The sequence below is a fragment of the Oreochromis niloticus genome, linkage group LG14 (assembly GCF_001858045.2).
Source record: "Oreochromis niloticus isolate F11D_XX linkage group LG14, O_niloticus_UMD_NMBU, whole genome shotgun sequence".
Classification (NCBI taxonomy): Eukaryota; Metazoa; Chordata; class Actinopteri; order Cichliformes; family Cichlidae; genus Oreochromis; species Oreochromis niloticus.
Genome location: NC_031979.2, coordinates 538663 through 563676, shown reverse-complemented (window position 1 = coordinate 563676; position 25014 = coordinate 538663). Strand labels below are relative to the sequence as shown.

The 25014-nt window shown below is 44.2% G+C and overlaps 1 protein-coding gene and 1 long non-coding RNA gene across 9 annotated transcripts; one reads left to right on the top strand and one right to left on the bottom strand.

Annotated features, from left to right (window-relative positions):
* Nucleotides 1-279: 279 nt before the first annotated feature.
* Nucleotides 280-18761, bottom strand: LOC102078811 (uncharacterized). Of its 8 annotated transcripts, none has more exons than XR_003213950.1 (5): nt 2319-3057; nt 2131-2218; nt 1838-1972; nt 566-1683; nt 280-465 (listed from the first exon to the last, which is right to left on the bottom strand). XR_003213950.1 is itself a non-coding variant. In XM_013265621.3 (4 exons), the coding sequence occupies exons 1-3, from the start codon at nt 1899-1901 to the stop codon at nt 595-597; spliced, it is 861 nt and encodes a 286-aa protein (XP_013121075.1). In that variant the 5' UTR covers nt 1902-3057; the 3' UTR covers nt 282-465; nt 566-594. The 8 variants fall into 8 exon arrangements, 1 of the variants encoding a protein (XP_013121075.1); XR_003213951.1 differs by having other exon boundaries at nt 2144-2218; XR_003213949.1 differs by adding an exon at nt 14822-18761 and having other exon boundaries at nt 1838-2436.
* Nucleotides 18762-19700: 939 nt separating this feature from the next.
* Nucleotides 19701-22786, top strand: LOC109205066 (uncharacterized). The gene is made up of 3 exons (XR_002064532.2): nt 19701-20982; nt 21089-21224; nt 21755-22786. It is a non-coding gene; the product is annotated as an uncharacterized LOC109205066 (long non-coding RNA).
* The last annotated feature ends 2228 nt before the right edge of the window (nt 22787-25014 follow it).

Genomic DNA, 25014 nt, shown 5'->3' with positions numbered 1-25014 from the left:
ACTTTTAGTGAGCCTCAGAGCCGTACCTGGAGGAGGTCAGGTGTGTGCATGTGTCAAAGAAACACTCGATTTTAACATCTAAACATTATTTCTTCAACAACAAAGTTTCCCTCTTCTTAAAGAGACATTCGTTGTAAACCACTTCTAAATATAGTATCCAGTAACCAGGTAATCCTGTCTGGCTTTATCAGTGTATTTGGGTTTCATTTTTTTATCCATCCACTTTCCTAATGTGTAGGTGTCACGGTCTGTGTGGCAGACCATGGGAAGTGGGGAATGAGGACCCAGATGCAGGACTCTTAATGATGAGCGGTGCGTTTATTTACAGTAATGTAAACAGTTCATACAAAACCCCGTGCTCTCCCCTGACTCCTGTGCTTTGTCTTCTTCCCAAAACGTCCTTGTTTCTGCTCCTGTGTCTCTGCAGTCCCCGTGCTCACTGCTCTCTCTTGTCCCACGCTCCTCCTGGGGGAAACAATAGAGGCAACCGTCAAAACACTTAATTCCAGCAGGCATACACTCACTGAACTTCAAACTAAGCTAGAAGACTGGCATGAAGTCTCACACAATAATCCCGCGTCGGTGGGAGCTCCTTCACTCTCCTAAATAGCTCCCCCGACGAGTCCTGATCAGCAGCAGGTGTGTGGCAAGGACTTCAGGCGTGGCCAGTCCTCCAGCAGGGCCACACCCACCAGGCCTGAAGGTGCCTGTAACTTGGCCAACAGAAATCAGCTGCACACACACACACACACACACACTAACCCCGCAGCTCCGGCGGGTGGCCATGGGTCCGGCAGCAGCGGCGAAATAGTTCCGGTGGCCTGCCATGGGTCCAGTGGCAGCGGTGCTGCATCTCAGGTGTCCTGCCATGGGTCCAGTGGCGGTGGTGCAGCTCCTGTGAGCCACAGTGTAGCATGGCACACGATCCATGACGTGGTGGCCGTGCTGGACGTGGATGTGGGGGCCGTGAAGGACGTGGGCATGGACTTGGCGGCCGCGCAGGACGTAGACGCGCTGGACGTGGTGGCCGTGCTGGACGCACTGGTCCCTCCAACTCCCTGACCTCTTCCGTGGGCAGCACGGGCTCCTCCGGCTCACTGAGATCCTCCAGCTTGCTGAGCTCCTCCGCGGGCAGCACGAGCTCCTCCGGCTCACTGAGATCCTCCAGCTTGCTGAGCTCCTCCGCTGGCAGCACAGGCTCCCCAAGGCCCCAGAGCCGGGTCCGTGACAGTACTCCCGACGACCCTGAAAGAAAAAAAAAAACAAAAAAACACAGGCGAGCGGTGGGGGGTACCAGGATGGAGGGCAGGGACCAAACCCCAAATGACCAAACCGTCAAGTTCAAAAGTCCCAGAGGCTCAACCGCGACTCCAGCGGAGGCAACAAAACAGTTTAATGACCCCCCAACTACCGTGGTGGCAGCAAAACAGTTCAGGCGGCCGACCCGGTGGCAGTCAGGCATCCTGTTAAGGGTTTGACAGCAGCAGTCACAGTTCAGGTGACCTGCGACTACAACCAAAGAGTTCAGGCAGCCTACCAGTGGTGGCAGCGCTGCAGCTCTGGCGGGCGGCACGAGCCCCTCCGGCTCAGGCTGAGCAGGTCCGGGTTTCGCCATAGCAGCAGATAGTGGAGAAGATGGCAGAGCGGTGGCTGCAGGCAGACGAGACGATGGTGGCACAGCCGCTGTGGATAGTGAAGCAGTGAGTGGTGTGGAGACCTCTGACTGAGGCGATGCTAGCTGCGCTAACAGCTGGCCCACCGCAGCGTTAGCGGTGTCACCGTCCACTGAAAACACAAAAGATGGTGTGGGAGACGAAAAATTGTCCTTATCACTCACCCCAACCGGCTGTTGAGATGTCTGGGAATCCAGCTATGGTGAGGAGCGCCGGCGGCGCGAACATCGTTTCCGTGTAGACGACGGGGCCGGCGTGTCAGGCTGTAAATCTACCGGCTGTCCGGGCTGGTGAGCAGCCTAAGTAGGAGAGTAGAGATGGAGGGTGTTAAGCAGAAAATCTGCCACAACAGGATAGAGAGAGTCTGTCACCCAGGGGAAGCGAAAAAGCATCTCCTGCAATCAGCTCTCCACGGCGCGACGAAACTCCTCCCCGGACGCGATCAGCCATAGCTCACACAGCATATTTACTCTGTCCGTCGCCTCCCTCCTGAGCCTCTCCGTTGAGTCTGCTGGGTCCATCTGGCGGGATTATTCTGTCACGGTCTGTGTGGCAGACCATGGGAAGTGGGGAATGAGGACCCAGATGCAGGACTGATGAATGATGAGCAGTGCGTTTATTTACAGTAATGTAAACAGTTCATACAAAACCCCGTGCTCTCCCCTGACTCCTGTGCTTTGTCTTCTTCCCAAAACGTCCTTGTTTCTGCTCCTGTGTCTCTGCAGTCCCCGTGCTCACTGCTCGCTCTCGTCCCACGCTCCTCCTGGGGGAAACAATAGAGGCAGCTGTCAAAACACTTAATTCCAGCAGGCATACACTCACTGAACTTCAAACTAAGCTAGAAGACTGACGTGAAGTCAGCTGTAGCTGAAGCAGCAACAGCGTTAAATACAGGCTTCGAGAATCCAGGCCTACCCAATAAAGTCGTTGTGGCCTCCAACTGAACTCCAGAGATAAACTTCGATGTTACACCAGCTCATATAACTTGGTAGTGAAAAAATGTAAAACCCTTAAAGCCGATAATTATTGCAGTGTAACGAGCCAGTGCAGGTCAGGCTTCGGGAAATACACCTCAGACTCTTAGAAACTAAAAGGAAATTTTTCTGCGGACTTAGTTTGAAGCATGAGTCTACTTAAAATTTTAAAACAAACGGGGGGATGCTGCAGATGCTGAGTGGACACAGTTAACGCTCTGGTGAAGAAAAACCACTCTGCAGGCGAGAGAATCACTAACCTGGAGACTCCTGTTTTCCTCTACAATGAATGACATGGTCTGCACTTTTATAACTGTGGCTAGATTTCCCTGTGAGAGTAATACTGTAAAATTTTGAACAGCAAAGTGACTTGAGCCAAATTTCCCCATTTTTTTTTTTTTTTTTTTTTTTTTTTTTTTTTTGTCTGTCCCATTTGGTTCTTAAGCCGTCAGAATTGTTGTCTGAAGACCAACAAGGATACCAAATGGATTTATTTTGCCAAATGGATCATCATGGCATTGCCGTATTGGTCCATTTGATCAAACTTTGTTGTTATTATTTATTTTATTTTCAGTTGTTACAGATGGGACAGACATGACGGGGGAGGGAGAAAGAAAGAGAGGAAGGAAAAGAAAAACAGAAGGGAAAAGGGACAGTGAGAAAGGGCACTTACAAAGACAAAGAGAAAGAAAAAAAAAAAAAATCTCCTGGATCACCTGTTGAGAGAAAAAGAAGAGAAGACAAGCAAAAAAAACCAAACAAAAACAAAGCAACATACTAAACACAACACCATCACGTTAATCTAGCTGTGTGTGAACAGCAGTAAATACTAAATATTGAAAGTTGTTGTGCAGCACGCAGGACAGACAGCGCACAATGTGCTTTGAAGTAGCAGCTAAGAAAGGTGTAGTTTATGTCTACGAACAGTGAACACCCGTGTGCACACCTGTGTGGCTCAACGCGCTTGTATACAAAAGGTTTTCCCCATGTAATGGTCTGCTAGAGGGTGTGGAGGCCCATAGCCCCGTCCCCCAGGGCATGAAGCAGGCATGGAGGAGATCCAGGCTCCAGACATCCAGAGGACCCAGAGTGCGAGAGCCCAAGAAGTACCACCGGAGGGGCATCCGTGCCACCTTCCTGGGAAGGGCTGAGGAGATCCCCAGACGAGGGGTCACCCAGTAGCCACGGAGCAGAAGCCAGAGGGGGCTGCACCGGCGTGCCCGCCGGCTCTGCCGGCAGCCAGCTGTGCCAGAGTGAACCGAGTTGCAGGCCCCGAGGCCGGAGGCCCGAGGGCCCCCTTTGCCCCGGAAGAGGCCTGACCGAGCGACAGGCATCGGGCCCCGCCAAGTAGCCACCGGGAGTGAGCTGGTGCATACCTGAGCGCCCAGCCCCGGACACCAAGAACCACCAATGCACCAACCCCTGAGGGCATCAGTTACCAGCAGGGAGTGTGGTGAGGGGAGATAGGCCTCCACACTTGGAGGGCCTGGGAGTACCCAGGGAGGTGGAGTCTAAGACTCGACCTGACATATAGACACAGACAAACAGGCACACACAGACATAAACATGCTTTCCCACCCTCATGCACACATATACAAACACTCAGCACTCACCCAACGTAGGGACAGACATACATAGACATGTACACACAATCATACTCCCCAAACATACTCTATGCCCTGGGTCCAGGTACCCTCGCCCCCAGAGGGGGGAACAGCACCCAGACCCAAGAGATGTGACCCTTTCCCCCGGGGTGGAGGCAAGCAGACCGCCCCAGGCTCCGCAGCAGCAGGGAGGCCAATCGGACAGCCAACACCTCCTCCCAGCCCCCCGCCCCGATGGCTAGTAGAGAACGGGGGTGTGTGAAGACCCCATACCTCCCTCCTCCCGCTCATGTGTAGTGTTGCTGCGTGTTGTTCTAAAGTGCATTTAAAACAAGGGAGGGCATGGTGCTGCTGCCAGAGAGCAGCAGGTGTTAGCATGGCCCCTCCCGAGAACCCTCAATGTCTACATGGATTTAAAATTGAGAGGTGGGCACCGGCGCCAGAGGTAGGGTTGAATACACAGACCGTCCTCTGGACGCCGTTAACGTGATCACCCTCAAGGCCCTATATATATATATATATGTGTGTGTGTGTTATGAGAGTGTGAATAATGTGGATGTCTAAGTTGTGAAATAAAATTGAGGCACAGGTGGCCAGAAGGGGACAGAGGGGGGGGAATGCCTCCCCTGCACCCTGGTGACACACCCGCACCCCGAGGCCCTACCTGTGTGGGTGGGTGTGGTGGAGCGGGAAGAGGGAGGCAGCCGGGGATGGGGAGGAAAAGAAGGGAGGGGCAAGATGCCCCTCCTTAGGGCCAGCTCCCCGGCTGACCCCAGTAGGCACCCCCGTCCTCTAGTACCCACCAAGGCAAGGGAGCCCAGGCCCATCCCGATCGGGGCCCACGGCAGCAGCACCGCTAAGCCCCACAGGACCTGGGGAGGCCCACCCCACCCCACCGCAGAGGAAACTATACCCACCCCAACATTCAATCATCTCCAGACTACACAAGACAACAGACACCCAGGTTAGGTTTATTCTCCACCTCTCCTGTGTCTCTCCCCACCTGCAGAGTGGACTTCTGCAAGGATGGAACAACCTCCCTGCCAGTTGAAGAGTCCCCCAGTTAGGTCGATGCACCAGAGGCCCCCTGCGCCAGGGCTGAGCCCCGTGCACCCACCGGCCCACAACCTCGGCGACACACCGACGAGGACCGAAGCCCCCAAGGCCCAGCCAGAGCCCCATCACGGAGACGAAGCACCCCCGAACCCCAAGCCCCCCGCCTGCCCCGGATCCACTCAGGGGCAGCCAGGCTACCAGGCCAGTAACCTACGTCCGCCAGTACAGACCATCCCCCAGCCCCGCTGCACGCAGCCACGAGGAGAACACCCTCTAAGAGCGACCAGAGCCACTCACCAGGTTATGACCACAACCCCCTGGGTTGAGCCCTCCAGGGATAACGTCTCTAGGGTTCTCCTGGCGCCCTAAGCCCATCCCAACCTCCACATCAACCACAATAGCGAAGGCAGGACCAAACCATGACCCCCCACCCCCACTAGGTGATGAAGCCGATCAAAGGAGCCCAAAGGGATTGATCAAATGTGGTGGCAGAGGCTGTATCAAGACTAATGTGATCTATTAGATGGTTTTTATATTGATTAGAATTAAGATTATTTTTATTTTTCCAGTTAAGAAGGACCGTTTTCTTGGCAATGCATAGGGCTGTAAAAACAATGTGGGCTGTGTTTATTTCTGCAGTGACCTCATCCAAGTTGCTCAGCAAGCATACTAAAGGGGAGGCTGGAATGTTACATTTCAGACACTTTGATAAGTCTTCACATATCTCACGCCAAAACTTCTGCACTGGTGGACAGAACCAAAGGGCGTGGATGTAATTGTCTGGTGTATTGCCTTGACAGTGTGAGCAGTTGTTGGAAGATGTAAAGCCCATCTTGAACATCCGATGACCAGTATAGTGCACTCTATGTAGTATTTTGTATTGTATTAATTGCAGACTGGGATTTTTAATCAATTTAAAGGTTTTTAAGCAAATCTGAGACCAGAAGTTTTGGTCTAAGCTTACTGATAAATCTGCTTCCCACTTTGCAATAGGAAGGGATATTGATTCATCTATTTTAGAAAGTGTTCTGTATATTTTAGATAATAATTTGGGGGATTTAAGAGTAAGAAAGTGTACCGCACTTGGTGGTGTTTGTAATTCAGCTTGACTGAGGTTAAATCTCTTTTTTACTATGGATTTAATTTGTTGATATTCTAAAAATCTTTTCTTGTTGATCCCATATTGTGTAACTAGTCTGTCAAATGGAATAAATTCTGTTCCCTCTAATATATGTTCTAAGTATTTAATTCCTTTACAACTCCATTCTGGAAAATTAATCATATTATTGTTTTGTAATATGTCAGGGTTGTTCCAGATAGGTGTACGTTTGCATGGGATTAATGAGGACGCTGTCATTTTTAGAAACTCCCACCATGCTGTCAGAGAAGAGCTGATGTTGATGCTTTTAAAGCATTCATGTCTTTTGATGTTTGAGCTGATAAATAGTAGGTCTGAAATTTCTAGATTATTACATAGTGCCTGTTCTACATCTAGCCAGGGCTCATCTGAGAAGCTGTGTTTAAACCATCTAGAGATGAACTGAAGCCTGTTGGCTAAAAAATAGTGATTAAAGTTAGGCAGATCTAATCCTCCTTTATCCTTGGTCCTTTGTAATGTTTTTAAGCTGATACGTGGGGGTTTGTCTTTCCAAAGGAATTTAGAAATACATGAGTCTAGAGATCTGAACCAATCTTGTGATGGCTTATTTGGGATCATTGAAAACAAATAGTTTATTTTTGGCAAGACCATCATTTTTATAGCGGCAACCCTTCCCATGAGTGATATGGGTAAAGATTTCCATCTAGCCAGATCGCTTTCTACTGTCTTTAAAAGCGGGATGTGGTTTAATTTAGTTAATTCTGAAAGCTTAGGAGAGACATTAATACCTAAATATTTTATATTTCCAGATTGCAGTGGTGTAGGAGAAGAATTATGGAAGGAGCAATTAATCGGAAGAACTGTAGATTTTGACCAGTTGATTGAATAATCTGAGACTCTTGAAAAAGAATTTATCAATTCAATCACCCCAGAGATATTGGTTTGTGAGTTTTGGAGAAAAAGTAACACATCATCTGCATAAAGGCTGATTTTATGTTCCACTTTCTTACATTTTATGCCCTTAATTACTGAATTCTGTCTAATTGCTGCTGCTAGTGGCTCAATAAAAATTGCAAACAGTGAAGGGGAGAGTGGGCATCCCTGCCTGGTGCCCCTCAGGAGACAGAAGCTGGAGGATGTTTGATCATTTGTTCTGACACAAGCTGTTGGAGAATTATATAATATTTTTAACCAGTTTATGAAAGAGGTTCCAAAACCAAATTTGTGTAAAGTTGCAAATAGAAATTTCCAGTTAACTCTGTCAAACGCTTTTTCTGCATCAAGAGACAATATTATGGTTTCAATGTTTTTGCTGCATGAGTAGTCTGTTAAATTAAGTAATCTACGTGTATTTGTTGATGAGTGCCTACCTTTTATGAAACCAGTTTGGTCAGGATGAATTAAGAGGGGGGTTATTTTCTCTAATCTCTTCGAGAGAGCTTTGCAGATTATTTTAAGGTCTACATTTATAAGGGATATTGGACGATAGCTTGAGGGATATACAGGGTCTTTGCCTGGTTTTAGTAAGAGACTGATATTTGCAGAGTTCATATTTGATGGAAGTCTGCCATTTTCCTTGATTTCCTGCAACACTCTGTGAAAAACTGGTGCTAGAATCGTCCAGAATTCTTTGTAGAATTCTGCAGGAAAGCCGTCTGGACCTGGAGCCTTATTATTGGGCATACTTATCAGGGCTTCCTGGAGTTCACCTGGCATCAGTGGTGAATCCAGTGCCATTGCTTGGGTGTCTAATAATTTTGGAAGAGTTATGTTGTCCAGAAACTGATCAATTTCGTTTTTAGATGGGTTTATTTGTGGTGTATATAAAGTTTCATAGAAATCCCTAAAAATTTTGTTTATTTTTTTAAGATCATATATTGTATTCCCAGATAAATCTTTAACAGCACATATAGTTGTTTTTTCTTTATTGATTTTTAACTGGTTAGCAAGAAATTGTCCGGATTTGTTACCGTGTTCATAATTTTGCAGGCGAAGTCTTTGTACTAAGAATTTAGTCTTTTTATTAATAATTTCATTTAATTCTAGTTTTGTTTTGCGTAAATTGTTTAATATTTCTTGATCTTGGTGTGATACATAGGCTTTTTCTAAGGATTTGATGTTTTTTTCCAGTTCTTGAATATTTTTGTTTTCTTCTTTCTTCTTATGTGATGAGAAAGAGATTATTTTACCTCTCATCACGGCTTTCCCTGCTTCCCAGAGGACAGATGCTGATGTTCCAGGAATGTCATTAAAGTCTAAATATGAAGTCCATTCTTTTTTTAAAGTATTTGATAAACTCTTCATCTTTGAGCAGCGATGTATTAAATCTCCAGTTTTTACTTGGTGTGGTATTATTCTTCTGCATTAGTGTTAAAGATACAGGAGCATGATCGCTGACAGCTATAGGATGAATCTCAGTGTCTGAAATGTCCCTCAGCAGTGAGCTGCTGACCAAAAAATAATCCAGACGAGAGTAGGAGTGATGAACATGTGAGAAGAAAGAATATTCCTTACTGTTAGGGTGGAGGGAGCGCCATGCATCACAAAGACCAAAGTCGCTCATATACTGTTTGATTATATTTGTGGACTGCCAATTACGCTGAGTTCCTGTTGTATTGAGCCTATCCATTTCTTCATTTAGTCCCAGGTTGAGGTCTCCCCCAAGAACAATTGTGCAATCTAAGTGTTCGGAGAGTGCACTAAAAAAACCGTGGAAGAATGAGGGGTCATCAACATTCGGACCATATATACTTACAATACCTAGCTTTTGGTTAAGTATAGATAGTTTGACTATTAGGAATCTGCCCTCTGGATCTATAACTGTATCGAGTACTGTGAAATTAATATTTTTATGTATTAGAATTGCTACTCCTCTTTGTCTAGAATTATAACAGGCTGAGAACACATTAGGAAACTCAGGTGTTTTAAGTTTATTCAGACCTGTGACAGGCATGTGGGTTTCTTGTAATAAAACAACGTCTGCCTGTAGTTTTTTAAGTTGGTTAAGTATTTTTAACCTTTTTTCCCTAGAGCCAGCTCCATGCACATTCCATGAGACAAACCTTAGCGTGCCCATAGTTGTGTGTTTGTGGCTAATGACATATGCTGTGTGTCTTGCTTAGACGGGTGAGGAAAATGGAAACATCATCTTTTTTTTTTTTTTTTTTTTTTTTTTGTAAATAGAGAGAAGAAAATGCGCAGCGTGAAGCTCCATAGGTCTGACTATGTGTGTGCATAATAACTAAAATGAGCAAATGTGTGCGTGTGTGTCCTATATCTGTGTGCACTGTGTGGCTGTTGTAAATGTGTTGCCTTTAAACGTATGTGTGTGCGTGATCGTGCAGAGTGAGCATGCAGAAATAGACAGTGTCGTTTGTGGATGGATAGGGAAACAGGTGATCGACATAGTGAAAGAAAAGAGAAGCAAGGAAACCAAAGAGCAAGGTGAGCGACAAGAGAGAGAGGGGGAAAAAGAAATAAGAACGGAAACATTCCAATTAAAGCATTGGCGGAGAGTGACGGTAACGTTATACTAAATTAGCAAACTGATATTACATAGTTAAGCAAAAGTTAATACAAGAGAGTGTGAGTGAAGAGAATAGCGTAGGGGATTCTTATCTGGTGTGCGGTCAATACAGCCATGGAGTGATGCCGGGGTCGCGGTAGAGCTGTCCGTCCACGTAGAGCTGGTCCACGGCGATGACAGCCCGGGAGCCTTTCTGAATAAAACTACGTCGGACTGGGAACAGGACCCTGCGTCGTTCCAGGATCTCTCTGGGGAACTGGTCGTTCACGCTGAAGTCCGTTCCTTTCAGCTCTCTGCCGCGACTCTTCACTTGCTCCTTCTGCTTAAAGTGGCCGAATTTGGCCACAGTAGGACGCGGTCTCCCGCTTCCTGTCTTCGGAGCCCCGATGCGATGCACTCTTTCAAACCCTATGTTTTTCACCGTGTCCTCCGGCAGCTTCAGGTGGATTTTAATGAAGCTTCTCACGGTCGTTTCCGGGTCCTCTCCGGCAGACTCTGGAATACCAGAAAACACAAGATTATCTCTCATGCTACGGGCTTGTAAATCCATAACGGTCTCTTTTATTTTTTTATTTTCTAAGTTTAATTGGGTCACATTTTCGATTAGAGATTTGACCGAGTCCCGTAGCGTGGCGTTTTCTGCAGCAAGTGTTTCCACCTGCTTCTGGCTGAACTCCAGGGATTCTTTTAGAGATTGAAATTCCCGGTGTAAGATCTCCACCAGGGACAGCCTCGCATCAAAACTGGACAATCGCTTATCGATTGACTCCAGGATGTCGACGATATCTTTGCCGGCAGGCGATGTTGTGCCGGGGGAGTCTGCCGGGCGATATCTTTTAGATGATGGCGTCTCAGTTTTGGCCGGGGAAGACATGCTCTGGGCCTTCTTCATTACTAAATCTTCGAAGCACCGGTCGATGTATTCTTGGAGAGCGTCTATACTCTCCTCGTTGTTCTCCAGGGTGTTAGGGATGATAGGGCAGATGTTGTTAGTTATATGACAGTTGGTTAGTTTATTTGACAATACTGAAGATTAAAGAAACTTTGTTAAATTCTAGGCTACCATTCGTTTGTTTTGTTTTTTTCCGCCAAATCTCCGGCGTCTGACGTCACCTACAACATGGGTCCTTACCTTACCGCCGTCACTTCCCATTTTTTCCCAAATTTCCCCATTTTAAGTTGGTTGGAATGTGTGGACTACTGCCAACCCGAAGACTGAGCTTACAGGGTTGACATGCAGTTCATGAGAAGACGGCCTTTGAATGTACGCACTTTTGAATGTGTTGCTGCAAGCGCTGAGAGCTTACGAGGAGGACGCTGCCGAGGGTTAAATTCGATTGCTTTTGCTAGAATTGCTGCAGTTGATTTGGTCATACAGGATTAAATAGCAAACTCTGTTGTAACTGGATGAATGGATGACTGGTGTTGTGACTCAGTGTGCTCTCTGTGGTGGGTGCTGCCCTGGACCTGGTGGTGCTCCAGGATGTTGCCATTGCAGAACCTACACCCTCCTGTGGCAAGTGTGGGAAATGGAGATGCTTACCGAGCCTGCTAACTCAAATCAAATATATGGATTTGCAAAGATCAAACTAGATGCACTTCACCCACAGATGGTGTTCAGTTCTTGAGAAGAAAACAAACTATAGTGACATTATAATATATTACGAATGTGTTTTACTTTGGGCACAGAGCATTGCAGATAGGCTGGGTTGGTGAGCGTGGCCATCCGTGTACAGATTGAATGTTACGTCTTGGAACTTCTGCTTGGGCAATAAAAAGAATCTGGAGGATGGTGAGATTATGTTACCCGATGATGTGAGTGGATTGGTTGAACCAGCAATGAAAGAGTAAAGTTTGATGTAATTTAGGTTTAGTTTCTCTTAAAAAGCCTGCATACCTAAACAACAAAATACACTGCTTGTCAGTGCTTCATGTTTGGCAAGGTTTGGCCATTTTATTTTATATACAGGTTTGTTAAAAGTCTGATTTGCTGCCATAGTTTTAAATAAAAAGCAATATGGACTGTTGGCACAGCACTGAAGAATATAGGAGAACTGCAGAGCCCAGTAATGGTTGTCTCGGCATTCCTGTGTGACACCATTCATATTAACTATAGTAATTAGATTAATATTAAAATATTGATGAGTGAAACACAATTGTCTGTGCTTTCACGTTACACTGTTGCTGTGAGTCTGTCTGTGAGTCCATACAGTCACAGGCGCAGCATACCCCATCATTCATTAGCTTGTAGAAGCATCTTTAGAGGTAATAACTTGAAGTTGTCTTCAGCATGACTTTCACTGAGGCCCACTCTTCTTTACAATGTTGCTTCATTGAAGTTTGTTGGCTTTCACTTGTGCAAAGCTCTCTTAAGATCCCACTAAAGCATTTCAGTCAGGTTGAGACTGGACCCTGTTATATCAACCAATGTTGGCCAAGCTTTAGATGTTGGACATATGACTTCAAATCTGACTCTAGATGCATGCAAAGATGCATGGTCAACTCAATGATTTTAAGATGATCGAGTCTTGTGGCTGCAAAATGGCCCAAAATCATCATCTTCCCATCACCATTCGGAACAGCTGTATGATGAAGGCCAAACATTTCTGTTTTGGTTCCATCTGTCTGAAGAACATTTTTTTACTTTGTAACATCAAACCAAAGCAAATATCTAAACACAAATATCTGCTGAGATTATTTAAAACAGAACACCAAATTTGATTAAGAAGATTTGTTTCTTTTGGTTGTATTATTTTACATAGTTTAACGGTACCATTATCACATCATAAAATATACAAAAAGCTTCTCTGCACTTTACAGTTGTGTCCACAACATACACAACATAAGCATGGTTATTTTGTTGGCATCAATGCTCTTTACTACTCTTAGGGACTACAGTGGTGTGAAAAAGTGTTTGCCTCCTTCCTGATTTCCCATATTTTGTATGTTTGTGACAGTTTCAGATCATAAAACAGATTTCAATATTAGACAAAGATAACACAAAAAACCCACTAAATGCAGTTTATAATTATTAAGGGTGAAAAAGGCCACGCCGCATTGGTCCACCCTTAGCAGCAACAACTGCAATCAAGCATTTGCGATAACTGGCACTGAGTCTTTTACAGCACTATGGAGGAATTTTGGCCCACTCATCTTTGCAGAATTGTTGTAATTCAGCCACATTGGAGGGTTTTCAAGCATGAACCTTCTAAGGTCATGCTACAGCATTTTAATCAGATTCCATGTCAGGACTTTGACTAGGCCACTCCAAAGTCTTCAGTTGGTTTTTCTTTCAGAGGTGGACTTGCTGGTGTGTTATCATTATCCTGCTGCAGGGACCAAGTGCACTTGAACCAAGAATATTTTCCACAAGTCTTTGGGATCATCAAGATGTTTTTAGCAAATTTGAGACAAGCCTTTGTGTTCTTTTTGGTCAACAGTGGTTTTCTCCTTGGACTCTCCCATGGAATCTCTTTCTTTTTGTTGAATCATGGACTCTGGATGTTGGTCCTCAATGTGGTTCACTGGTCACTAAGCCTTAGAAATGGCTTTGTAACCCTTTCTGACTTTGTTTCTCAGGTGTTTCTTTAGATCATGGCATGTTGTGTTGCTGTTTCAGCCTGCTTCATAGAGGTTTAATTCATTTCTTGATTTGACAGGTCTGCCAGTCGTCAGGCCCGAGTGTATTTAGTGAAACTGAATTCAGCTTTCCAAAAACTGTGGTTAATCACAGTTAGTTCATGATTTAATAAGAGGGGCTTTTTCACACAGGGCCAGGTAGGTTTGGATAACTTTTGCCTCTTAATCAATGAAATCATCTTTTAAAAACGTTTTCTATTTTCTATTTACTCAGGCTTTTTTTTCTAATATTAAAATTGGTTTGATGACCTGAAACATGTAAGTGTGACAAATCAGGAATGGTCAGACATTTTTTCACAACACTTTAGATACAGAGCTAAAAGATAAACCACATCTCCTAATCCAAAAGAACAGATCATGAGCTCACAGAAGACTCTAAACATCCCTAAACTCTAAATTCTGGGCCAACGACCCAGGACTGTGACAGGTGGCCACTCTGGGAAAGACTGGCATTGTGTTAATGCACACCTGAATGTTCGAGACTGGCAAACTGTCAAAACATCTGCTTTTAAAGAGGTGTTCAGACCTGCTCAAGTGCATCTGGTTTGTAGCACATGGATGCTACGTACCCTCACAATTATTATGGCAGCAGTAATGATGCATTTAGTTTTTCACCAAACTCCACAGAGTCCTGTGAACTTCCTTTTTCAACATGGAAGAACAATAAACCTGCGTTCTGTGTCGTGGCCTGCAGACATTATATTCAGGTCAAATGCAGAAGTTGTACAGTGTAGATGTCGGGGAGGGGGATTAATCCTGACGGTGAGTTAAAGTTCTTACATGCTAGTTTTAAGTTTTCTTTGACACAGTGACGTATGTTTATGTTCGTACATCATCATTCCATTAATCAGAGTAAAGCATACAACAAAGCTCGTAGCCTGAGACACGCCTTTATATACTGGGCCTTTTTGACTCACAGCCATTCAAGCACACAACAGAAGATTTTTCCCCCATGGTTTCACCGTTACACTAAGTGAAGCACAAAAGTAATGAATTTTAGTAAACATTTTAATTCATTTTGAGGTTATTTATTTATTTATTTGCCATTTTCTTTCATATTTTGGTAAACATCCCTCCTGAATTTTAATTGGAGATTATCTATCGGAATTTCAGGAGCAAGACCACGCCTCCAAACACTCTCCTTCCGGTTGTCATCTGTATAAGTTCCCCCAGTTCTGCAAGCTGTTCATTCTCAGCGACTACCTTTAACATAACACAATTTTAACATAACATAACATAATTTTACTCACCTTTCCATTCGCTACAATCGTCCTCTCATCCGTCAGCACATCAGATGAACAACTACTCAACCTCTGCGTTTATCGCTTTTCCTCCGGCAATCCAAGAAATACACCGAACTTCACGGCAGCGCTTCCGAGAGACCGAATGCTGATGACCTTCTAGCAGTTTCGCCAGGTAGCAGGGACAAGCTCAGCTCTGTGCTCCTTCCTCCTTTAGGAGCGACCGTGGTTCAGGGGGTTGGGAAGCTCATCTCGCAATTGGAAGGTTGCTGGTTTGATCCCCAGCTTTGTCTGTCTTGGTCGTTGTGTTCTTGGGCAAGACATTGCCAGGTTCCCAGCCTCTCTCCCTGCTTTGCAAAATTCTGCAGCAAACCTAGGCACTGAGTTGCCAGGTTCCTTTATCCCTCAGTCACAAAAGCAGCAGCAAGCTTTTCTACCATCGGGTTGCCAGTTTCTCAGCATAGAAAAAATAAATAAATGAATCAAATTAAAAGGCACCGGGTTGCCAGGTTTTCCTTCATCCCCCATTTGCAACGCAGCATCTAGCTTCCCTACTACCGAACTATCTGTTTCTCCGCATCTATCATGGCAAAAAGCAGCAACGAATCCTTCTAGCCCCGGATACCAAGTTCTCATCCCTCATTTGCAAAATGGCCAGTTTCTCTGCTTAAAAGAAAAAAGGAAAAAAGGCACTGGGTTGCCAGGTTTTCCTTATCCCTCATTTACAAAAGCAGCCGCAAGCCTTCTACCAATGCGTTGCCAGTTTCCCTTTCCTCTATCCATCCTTCACAAAATTCAGCATCATGCTTTCGTGGCACCAGGATGCTTGGTCCTTCCCTCATATCCAATCGCAGCAGCAAGCATTTCTTTGAACGAGTCACCAGTTTCCTTTTCCCGTATCCCATATTGGCAAAATGCAGCAGCATGTTTTTGGCACTGGGATGCCAGCTTCTCTTCCTCTATCCCCCCTATGCAATACAGTAGCAAGTGTTGGCACTGGGATGCCTGCATCTCTTCCTCTATCCCTCCTATCCAAATACAGTAGCAAGCTTTGCCACCAGGATGCCAGCTTCTCTTCCTCTATCCCTCCTATCCTAACACAGTAGCAGCATTGGCACCAGGATGCCAGTCTTCCACAAGATGTAGCAGCAAACTGTTCCCTCACCGAGATGCCAGTTTCTCTGCCATCTTTCCTGCCTTCGCAAAGCACCGGCGAACCTTCGTGGCACCGGGATGCCAGGTTCTGTCCTCTATCGCTCCTTTTAAGACATCCAATCTGCGCCATGTGCATAATTCTTCATGGCGTCCCTTCTCATGTGCTTTCATGAGCATTATCTATCATCCACCCTCGACACCATCATTCGAGACCGCTCTCTTAGCCGACTCACGGTTCCGACTACGTCTAAACAGCTTATTATCTCCAATGAAGTTCAGTGGACTCGCACTCTACTCTCTGATGATTTGGGGGGTTAATATTATAGAAGACGATTTTCCTCTAATCAGTTTTTCAATTCATCAACCCTCCCCAAGCTGCTGCTGTCACTTCTGTTCATTTCAGAAATAAGCACAGTAGTTATCAATACCTTATCTGAAGTAATTAACCTGCTAAGCACCCCCTCTCCATCTTCTACTCAAAGACAAGCTCACACAAGCTTTACGAGCTGTCAAGCCTTACCTCAAATCTCAAAATCCAGCGTACTTCTCTGTCAGAGCTTCAGTTTAAGTCGAGCCATGTAGCTACCTGATCGAGGGTTCCCCTCATTCATCTATTAAGATTTCCGTTGTTCACAGTTTCCTTTGATCTCTTCTCCTGCCATTCCTTCCTAATTGTCCGAGCTCATTCACTCCACTCCATGGAATCCTCGACTATCTTACTGAGAGCTGTTCAGCTTCGCTAGCCTGCCACCAGTTATTTTCCTCTCCTTTGGGTGGCGATGTCACTCAGCGTTTGCTCTCCCTGCACTTGTCTTTGTTCTGTTCTCCTTCTCTCACCCCAACCGGTCACAGCAGATGGCCCCGCCCCTCCCTGAGCCTGGTTCTGCCGGAGGTTTCTTCCTGTTAAAAGGGAGTTTTTCCTTCCCACTGTCGCCAAAGTGCTTGCTCATTGGGGGGTCATACGATTGTTGGGTTTTTCCTCTAGACATCATTGTAGGGTCTTGAGGCATCTGTCACCGTGGTTTGGTGCCATATAAATAAGTTGAATTGAAAATTGAATTATTCTAGCTGAGGTCGCCAACCTTCGTAACGTACAGTTATTACTGCTTCTAGGGGATGCCTTCTTTGGGGATCTGCCAGGCCCAGGAGCCATCACCAGTCCCCTTCGAGGCCTTCCCCAAACCGCAGCTCAATTCATGTCAAAGCATTCACTTTTACCTACTAAAACGCTGTCACACCTAAAATGAGGACGTGGGCCCAGCTAGTGAAAGGCAGGTTCATAGAGTTGAACAGCATTTAGAACATAATGATGGGGTGTGACAAGGTACAGCATAATACAAAGAGCCGTGATTCATGCAAGTGGTTTGAATTAGCATTAATAATAAAAACAATCACTGTACGAGTTGGCCGAGTTTACGATGAGGGATTGGGAATACATTCCTGTGTGACACTGCATTAATATAATTTCTAATTTGAGTGTGCATGTGGAAATTAGATCAGCTCTCTGAAGTCAGCCATTACTCTTCCGTTCCACTGGCTGACACAGCTCCTCCGCCCATTTCATCACCTCGTATCACCCTGTGCTAAAATATAAAGGAGTGCTGTGCGAGTTCTTAGCCACTTTAATGGACCAGGCTGTAGCATCCTGAATGGCTCAGGATCCTATTGAATGTCAGCTTAAGTCCAGTGTATTTAGAAAATCTCCCTCTTGGAGCTCATCTTAAGGAGTTTTACCTCACAGGGGGCCGCTGCTGCAGAGAAGTGTGAAGAGAACTGTTGTCCGGAAATCACATTATCTGCTTTACACAACAACACAGCAGTTGACACGGACCTCAGCCAAGAATCAGGTGGATTTTGATTGAACTTCCCCCTCCTCTTCTCAAAATGGAGGCCTGTCCATCTATTCAGGCCCCACTCACGTGGCTAATGAGCATGAGGGGTTAATGTTTCCCAGTTCATGGGAACCTGTGAGGCTTTAAGTTGGCCTTTCTTTACATTGACTGAACCACAAAGTCAGAATGACCAGTGTTACAGGATTAAATGCATGTGGAGTACTGTAAACAACTGCTGTGAAGTTCATTTGCTTAGCCAAGGCATCAAAGAAATGCATGCAAAGCACCTTTTATTTAACAGAGTCTTTGTACACTCAGTCAATTGCTGACATGTAATGACCCAGGCTTAGTTCTTCAATCATAAGAAAGTAATAAAATACATATGAGACAATCTGTAGTGGTTCCAGATAAATATTCCAACAACACAACGACCATCTTTATGCTATATTGCAATATACACCGTTAGAAGTAAATGTCCTAATCTTAAGAGTGTGTCTCTCGAATCCAAGCTGGTTCCATAATAGAAGAACCATTCGAAGGCTGAAGGAACCAGAGTGCCAAATATTGTCCCTCTTTCTAGACCAAATTAGTTCTCTTGCTTCAGCGTTCTGGATCAGCTGAAAGGGAACTGAAGAGCGACATGATATTAATGAATTTCAGTAGACCAACCTATAAGTAATTAATGCACAAACTAGCTTGAACTTAAAAACAGTGCTTTTGGAAAACAAGGTTGAACACCGTCACTGTCACAGCTCTGTTGTCTGTCCTAGGTTCCTCCCTATTGAACTATGTGTCTCAATAACTGCATTCTGAATTAAATTTACTATGGATAGTAATAAGTATCTTGCATAAGCAATTTTAATGTTGCCACATAAGACACACTTTGGGCAAAAACTACAGAAACTAATGGTTGTTTGGTTTTTAACACCAAGTGACCAGGGTGGATCAGTTTTGATTATAAAAACATGCTAAAGAAGTATAATTTAGTAGAGTCAGAAACTTAAAGATTTTAAATAGACACTACCAGTTTTAGAACACCCCAATTTTTCAAGTTATTTATTCCAATTCAAGTTGTTCAAGTCCAATGAACAGCTCGGAATGGTAAAAAAAAGTGGTGAACTACCAGAGGTTAAAAAAAGTAAGGTTACCCATAACTGAAAAATAATGTCCATTTCAGAATGATCCAAAAAGGCCTTTTTCAGGGAAAACAACATGGGTTAACAAGCTGTTCTGCAGAAATGGAGGTTGATCAAGCCTTGAAAGTTGGTGCTTCTAATTCCTACAGGTGTTCCAACTTTTCTGGATTACTTCCAACCCCCTCTGTCTGTATAAAAGCAGTGTTGGAACACACTGTGGTACCATACCCTCGTCAGCATCAGTTGAACAGTATTGTACTGCAGAAAGTAGTGTGTTGTCAAAAAAATGGTGTAGGTCTGTCCTACAGAGAAACTATAAAGAAAGTCAAGGTGTCAGTGAGTACAGTTTCCTTCACCATCCAAAGTCACTCAGAAACCAACTGTGACAGGAAGAAGTCTGCAGACCCAAAGACACAACTGAACCAGAGCACAAGTTACTGAGAGTTAACAGCCTGTGTGATCGGCGGCTCACAGGACAACAGCTTCAAGCACAGCTTAATAGTGGTCGTAGTGAGCAAGTCTCAGTTTCAACTGTGAGGAAAAGACTTTGAGCTGCAGGTTTGACAGGATGAGGTGCAGCAAGAAAGCCACTGACATCAGAATAAGACAAAGAGGCTTAGCTGGGCCATGAAACACTGGACTACTGAAGACTGGAAGAAGGTGTTATGGACTGATGAATCAAAACTAGAAATGTTGAGTTCATCACGCAGGATCTTCATCGAGTAGGCGAAAGGATGGTTCCACAGTGTGTGGCATCAACTGTCAAACATGGAGGAGGAAGTGTGATGGTCTGGGGCTGTTTGCTGGATCCAGGGTCGGTGACTTGTACAGAGTGAGAGGCTCCCTGAACCAAAACAGCTACCACAGCATTCTGCAGCACCATGCAGTACCCTCTGGTATGGACCTAGTTTGTCAGGGGTTTTATCTGCCAAAGGTGGCTCCATCGATGAGTCCAAAGTTTAGAACACATTTTGGTCTATAGACTGATTCCATGATTTCTTTTTTTTTTGTTGGTTGAACAGGACAGGCGCCTGATAGCTGAAAGATCTGCCTCTCATTGCACTTTTAGAAACTCAAGTAGGCTTGCAATCTGAATTTGAAGTGCTCTATTGTAATGCTATCAGGTCATGGTATTACACTATGGGATAAATTAATACTATAAGGTCATTAAAATATAGTGGAACCTGGTCATTCAGGACTTTGTATGTGAAGTTTATCAATATTGAACAAAGGACATGCTAGACATGTGAAGACTCCTTGTTTATGTTAACAAACTTGAATCTGTCAGAGACCACTGTAGTTTATTCCTTTAATATGAAGTTGCTGTAGTAAAAAGTTGCACTCACCAATTGATGTACTCAGGGGGACAAACACACAGACAGTCCACTGTCAGAGGCTTAGGAGGCCGGCAGCATCACAAGGTAAGGAATGTTTAACTCATGGTTAAACATCTTTGAAGCCTGTGATATACAGCCTATTGAAAAAATGAACTGGTCACATTTAAAACTGAAACATTAATTAATGATTGACATCTTCAGCATCATTCCTGCCAAGCTGTCAAGATCTGAACCTAAAACAGGTCGCTGGTCACATGGTGGATTTTACAGGGTTAATAATTTGTGATGATTATGATTAACGTCCTGTAAGAGGTAAATTGTGTCAGAGTAAATGATGTTTGGGCTTTCCTGATTTCGGGGACTTCTGCCTGATTGTTGTTGTCATGAACACGTCTCAGGTTAAGTGCAGTTTATTTACAGTGTGCGACAATCATTACTTACACAGCGGTGACGATCCCAGGCTCCCACACAGGCACGTGCGGCTCTCCGACAGTTTCCAAAAACCAGAAGGCAAGAATCTAGGTGACGTCCCGGCATTGCACAAAACCCAGCGCACCGTATACACACACAGACAGTAAGATAGGAGAGAAATGGCGGTTCCACACAGTGACGACTGAGGGATGATGAGAGCTGAATTGACTTTATTTTTCCCACCAAAGGTTTCAAGCATGCATTTTTCCGCCTCCTGTCTCATTTGTCTCTCCTCAAAGGTACGTAGCTGATCACAGACTTTCTCCTAACATCATTCTAGGTTAAGCAGCTACGGCTCGAAGAGAGAAACCCTGGGCTGACGGATGATTCTGTGTTGTTTCTCAGGACCTACAGTTCCTGTTAGCAAGTTCCATGCTGGAAGTGGGAATGATTTGATGCTTGGTGCTTTCAGGGGCTCGGAGCTTTCAAGATAATGTGTTATTCTGACAAATGGAAGTCTGCAAAGTGCAGCACATGTGAGGTTAGTCCTATAGTGCACTTACCAAGCCTAATGACCAGTCACTAACATATGTTCTTTTCCAATACAGTGTCCACACTTCTTAAAATCATTCTCCTCTCATTCAAGGTCTTGAATAATCAGGCCTCATCTCATCTTAAAGACCCCACAGTACAGTGTCAAGGCCAGGAAAGGACTTCATTCTTAGACTGCTGGATTACGTGTGGTTCCTAGGATATTTAAAAGTAGAATGGGAGGCAGAGCCTTCAGTTTTCAGGCCCCTCTTCTGTGGAACCAGCTTCCAGTTTGGATTCAGGAGACAGACACTATCTCTACTTTCAAGATTAGGCTTCAAACTTTAGCAAAACATATGTTTTGCTAAAGCATATAGTTAGGGCTGGACCAGGTGACCCTGAATCCTCCCTTAGTTATGCTGCAATAGACGTAGGCTGCCGGGGATTCCCATGATGCACTGGGTGTTTCTTCACTCACTATGTGTTTATATGCCACTCTTTAATCATTATTTATTATTAATCTCTGTCTGTCTTCCACAGCCTGTCTTTTGTCTCGTCTTCCTCCCCTCACCCCAACTGGAAGTGCAGATGGCTGCCACCCCCTGAGCCTGGCTCTGCTGGAGTTTTTTTACTGTTAAAACAAAGTTTTTGAAGAACAGGATCAGGTCTGGCACCACTCACAGTTGAGTTTTCAACTTTCGGGACATGAAGACAGCAACAAATTGTCAATAAAAAGGAGTCTTTGCCATCTTATTGCAGTAGCTATTGGTTTGCAACTGAATTGGATCAAGTTTGTCAAAATGTGACAATAAATTGTGATAAACAAATTCAGTTGTTGATGCCTGTTGCAGATATGTTGTTGTCTACATGTACAGACATTCACATTGGCTTCTTATATTGAGCCAGAATCTCATATTCTTAAAACAGAATTTCTTCCAAAAACAGTGACATAGCTGCAGGATGACAGGTATTTTCAAACCTTTGCCAACCTGTCTGAGAATAACTGCAGTCAGTCCGAGCCAGATCACAGTTGTTGGACACTATTTGTCTCTGTAGATATATGAAGCATGGACGTAGCGCCCAGGTCGATGTGGAAGTGCTGTAAACCTGCATTGTATCTGGCAATAGCTGTGGTTGCATAAAAACCTCTGGTTCTGTAGAGGTCTATGGGAAAGCTGCTTTCTGTCCTGACCTCTGTCAATACTTTCCTGCTTAGTTGCTGGGCTTGGTCCCTTGTTTTGGGTCATACTGAATACAAACTAAAGTCTGTGGTGTAAATATCGATCCTTCCCTTTATCTGTGGGATTATCTGTGGTATGAAGCAACATGCTCACTGGCTAACAAACTGTCAGTCATAAGTAAATAGTTGCGTGTAGTTTCACAGTCAGACCCAACCCAGCTTATCACATCTGTTTTTTAACCAAGATTGTGAAAGCGGAAAAGCAGCTCTCAAGAACCCAGTAGTTACATCCATCTGTTATACTGTTTGTCATTTCATCTTGAAGAAGAACAGCTCACGAATGAACTATGAGGAACTTAGGCTACGTTCACACTGCAGGTCTTAATGCTCACTTCTGATTTTTTTTTTATCAAATCCGATTGTTTTGTCTGCTTGTTCACACTACAAATAAAATGCGACAGCAAACGCGCTCTAGTGTGAACGCTCAAAGCGGCCCGCATGCGCAAAAGAAGACGTCACACACAACGTGCTCTGTTTAGACCCAGAGCAAACAGTATTGTTTGGCTGATTGCCCTTAATATAAAGACTTCGGACTTTACGTTTCCCAATTTTGCTTTAAGTTATAAAGTTAATTTGTTATTTACATATGGCCTAATAATGATCCTTATTGCTGTTTTAGAGGAGCGGTGCTTCACAGGATAGTGTCAGATTATACAGTACAAATAAAATGTTCACGTTGTCTTCCAAACAGTTTCACTGACATCTACACTGGATGGCCAGGAAGCGTTCGCGATGTCTTCTCCGGCGCTGATAATTGGCGTCTGTCTTGTGTCAGTGACGTAAAAGACGGATTTAATGCGACATGACCGTTCACACAGCAGTCGCTTTCTAAAACATCGGATATGTATCGGATTCAGTACCACATACGAAAGTGACCCAGATCGGATTTGAAAATATCGGATTTGTGCCGTTCACACTGTCATACCATGATCGGAGATGGGTCGCATAGGGTCAGAAAAGTCGGATTTGATGCGCTTTCGCCTGCAGTGTGAACGTAGCCTTACTCAGGAACACCCATTTGTGGGTTTCATTTATAAAGCTGTAGTTCTTTTTTACTGTACATAGTCCTGCATGTGTCTTTTTACCTTGAAAGGTGTAACCTATGGGCTCACAGAATCTCACAGGTAATGATTGCTCTCTCACACACCTGAAGAACCACAAGCTGTTCTTTGAATGACTCGGACGTTCCGCCTGTAACGATGTTTGAAAGTTTGCTGTGATTGAGCTCTGCTTATTAGCACCATTTGGATACAGGATAGCTCACATCTGAGTGAGCACAAACAGCTTCAGCTGAATTCACTGGTGCCTGCTTCGTACCGTATCGGGTTAGACAGAAGTCCTTCCTCTAAAGGAAGCGAGAGCGTGGCTTGAATCAATAAATCTGAAGGATCCGAGCTGTGACTGTGGGGTTAACAGTGAAGACTTCAGCCACAAAAATGTACTGGCGGTCTCGTTTGTTCGCTTGTTTCAGAGTGAAGCACTGAAGGGCTGAACTAGAGCCGAGACCACAGCCACATGTGTGAGTTCAGCATTGTGTGTTTTTCATTAAATCTTTACAGGATGCATTCAGCAGCACGTCACACTTATTTAAAATGAATTCCTTTTTTATCTTTATACTCACATGTATTTATATTTATTTTTTTCAACATATTTAAAACAAACACTTGATCCTGTTTGAACCAGTTTGCACAAATAAAGATGATATGCCAGAAATGCAAATCTTTTCAGATCTTTCACTTAATAAACTATTTACATTTGTAATGTTTTTCTGTGGAAAAAGCATGTACAGTGTCGGCCCTGAAATCTGTCCACCAGTCTTTGAAATCAGACGTGCTGAAACTTTTGACCAGCTTTAATCGGTTATCAAACACAACACCAGTTTTCTAGGTGCGTTAAATGTTGTACAAAAGCACACTTCCTGTTCAACAAAAGGCCTCTGATTATCTTCAAAGGCTCTTTAATAGGATGCACAATTAGTTAACTGTCTTTTAATCACTTGTCATCTCCAAAGCAGGTCCTACTTATTAGTGCCTCATTCTTATTTTAGTTCTAATAAATGCAGGAGTGTATATACTTTATTGATCTGTCAGATAATTGTAGTGAGAACGCTCCATCCCAAAGGGATCCCAGCAAACATAGATGAAATACTGTTATTTTGCTGTTATCTCAAATCACACACAAAATAAAGTAACATTGGAACATTTTTGTCCACAGCATTGGTCTGTGATTCAGCACAGCTTTGATCATGAAACTATCATCAAACATGACCAGGTGTCCAGAAAAGACTTGTAGCTGACGGTTGTCCAATGTCTGCATTTTTGCAGGATCATAACTTTATTGTTTTGGTTTGTTTCATTTTGTTCGAATTGATAAAAAAAGGTAGCACAAAAGAATTCCAGAGTGACACCTAGCATGTCATCATGTCACCGCAAAAAGTTTAATTTGGAAGTATCTATGAAATACCAAGTATATGTCTGTAATAATCCAACAGTCAGTAGTTAGTTAACATCACAATGTTTTCACACAGTGATGCAAATAAAGAGTCCATCAAAAAGCTGCC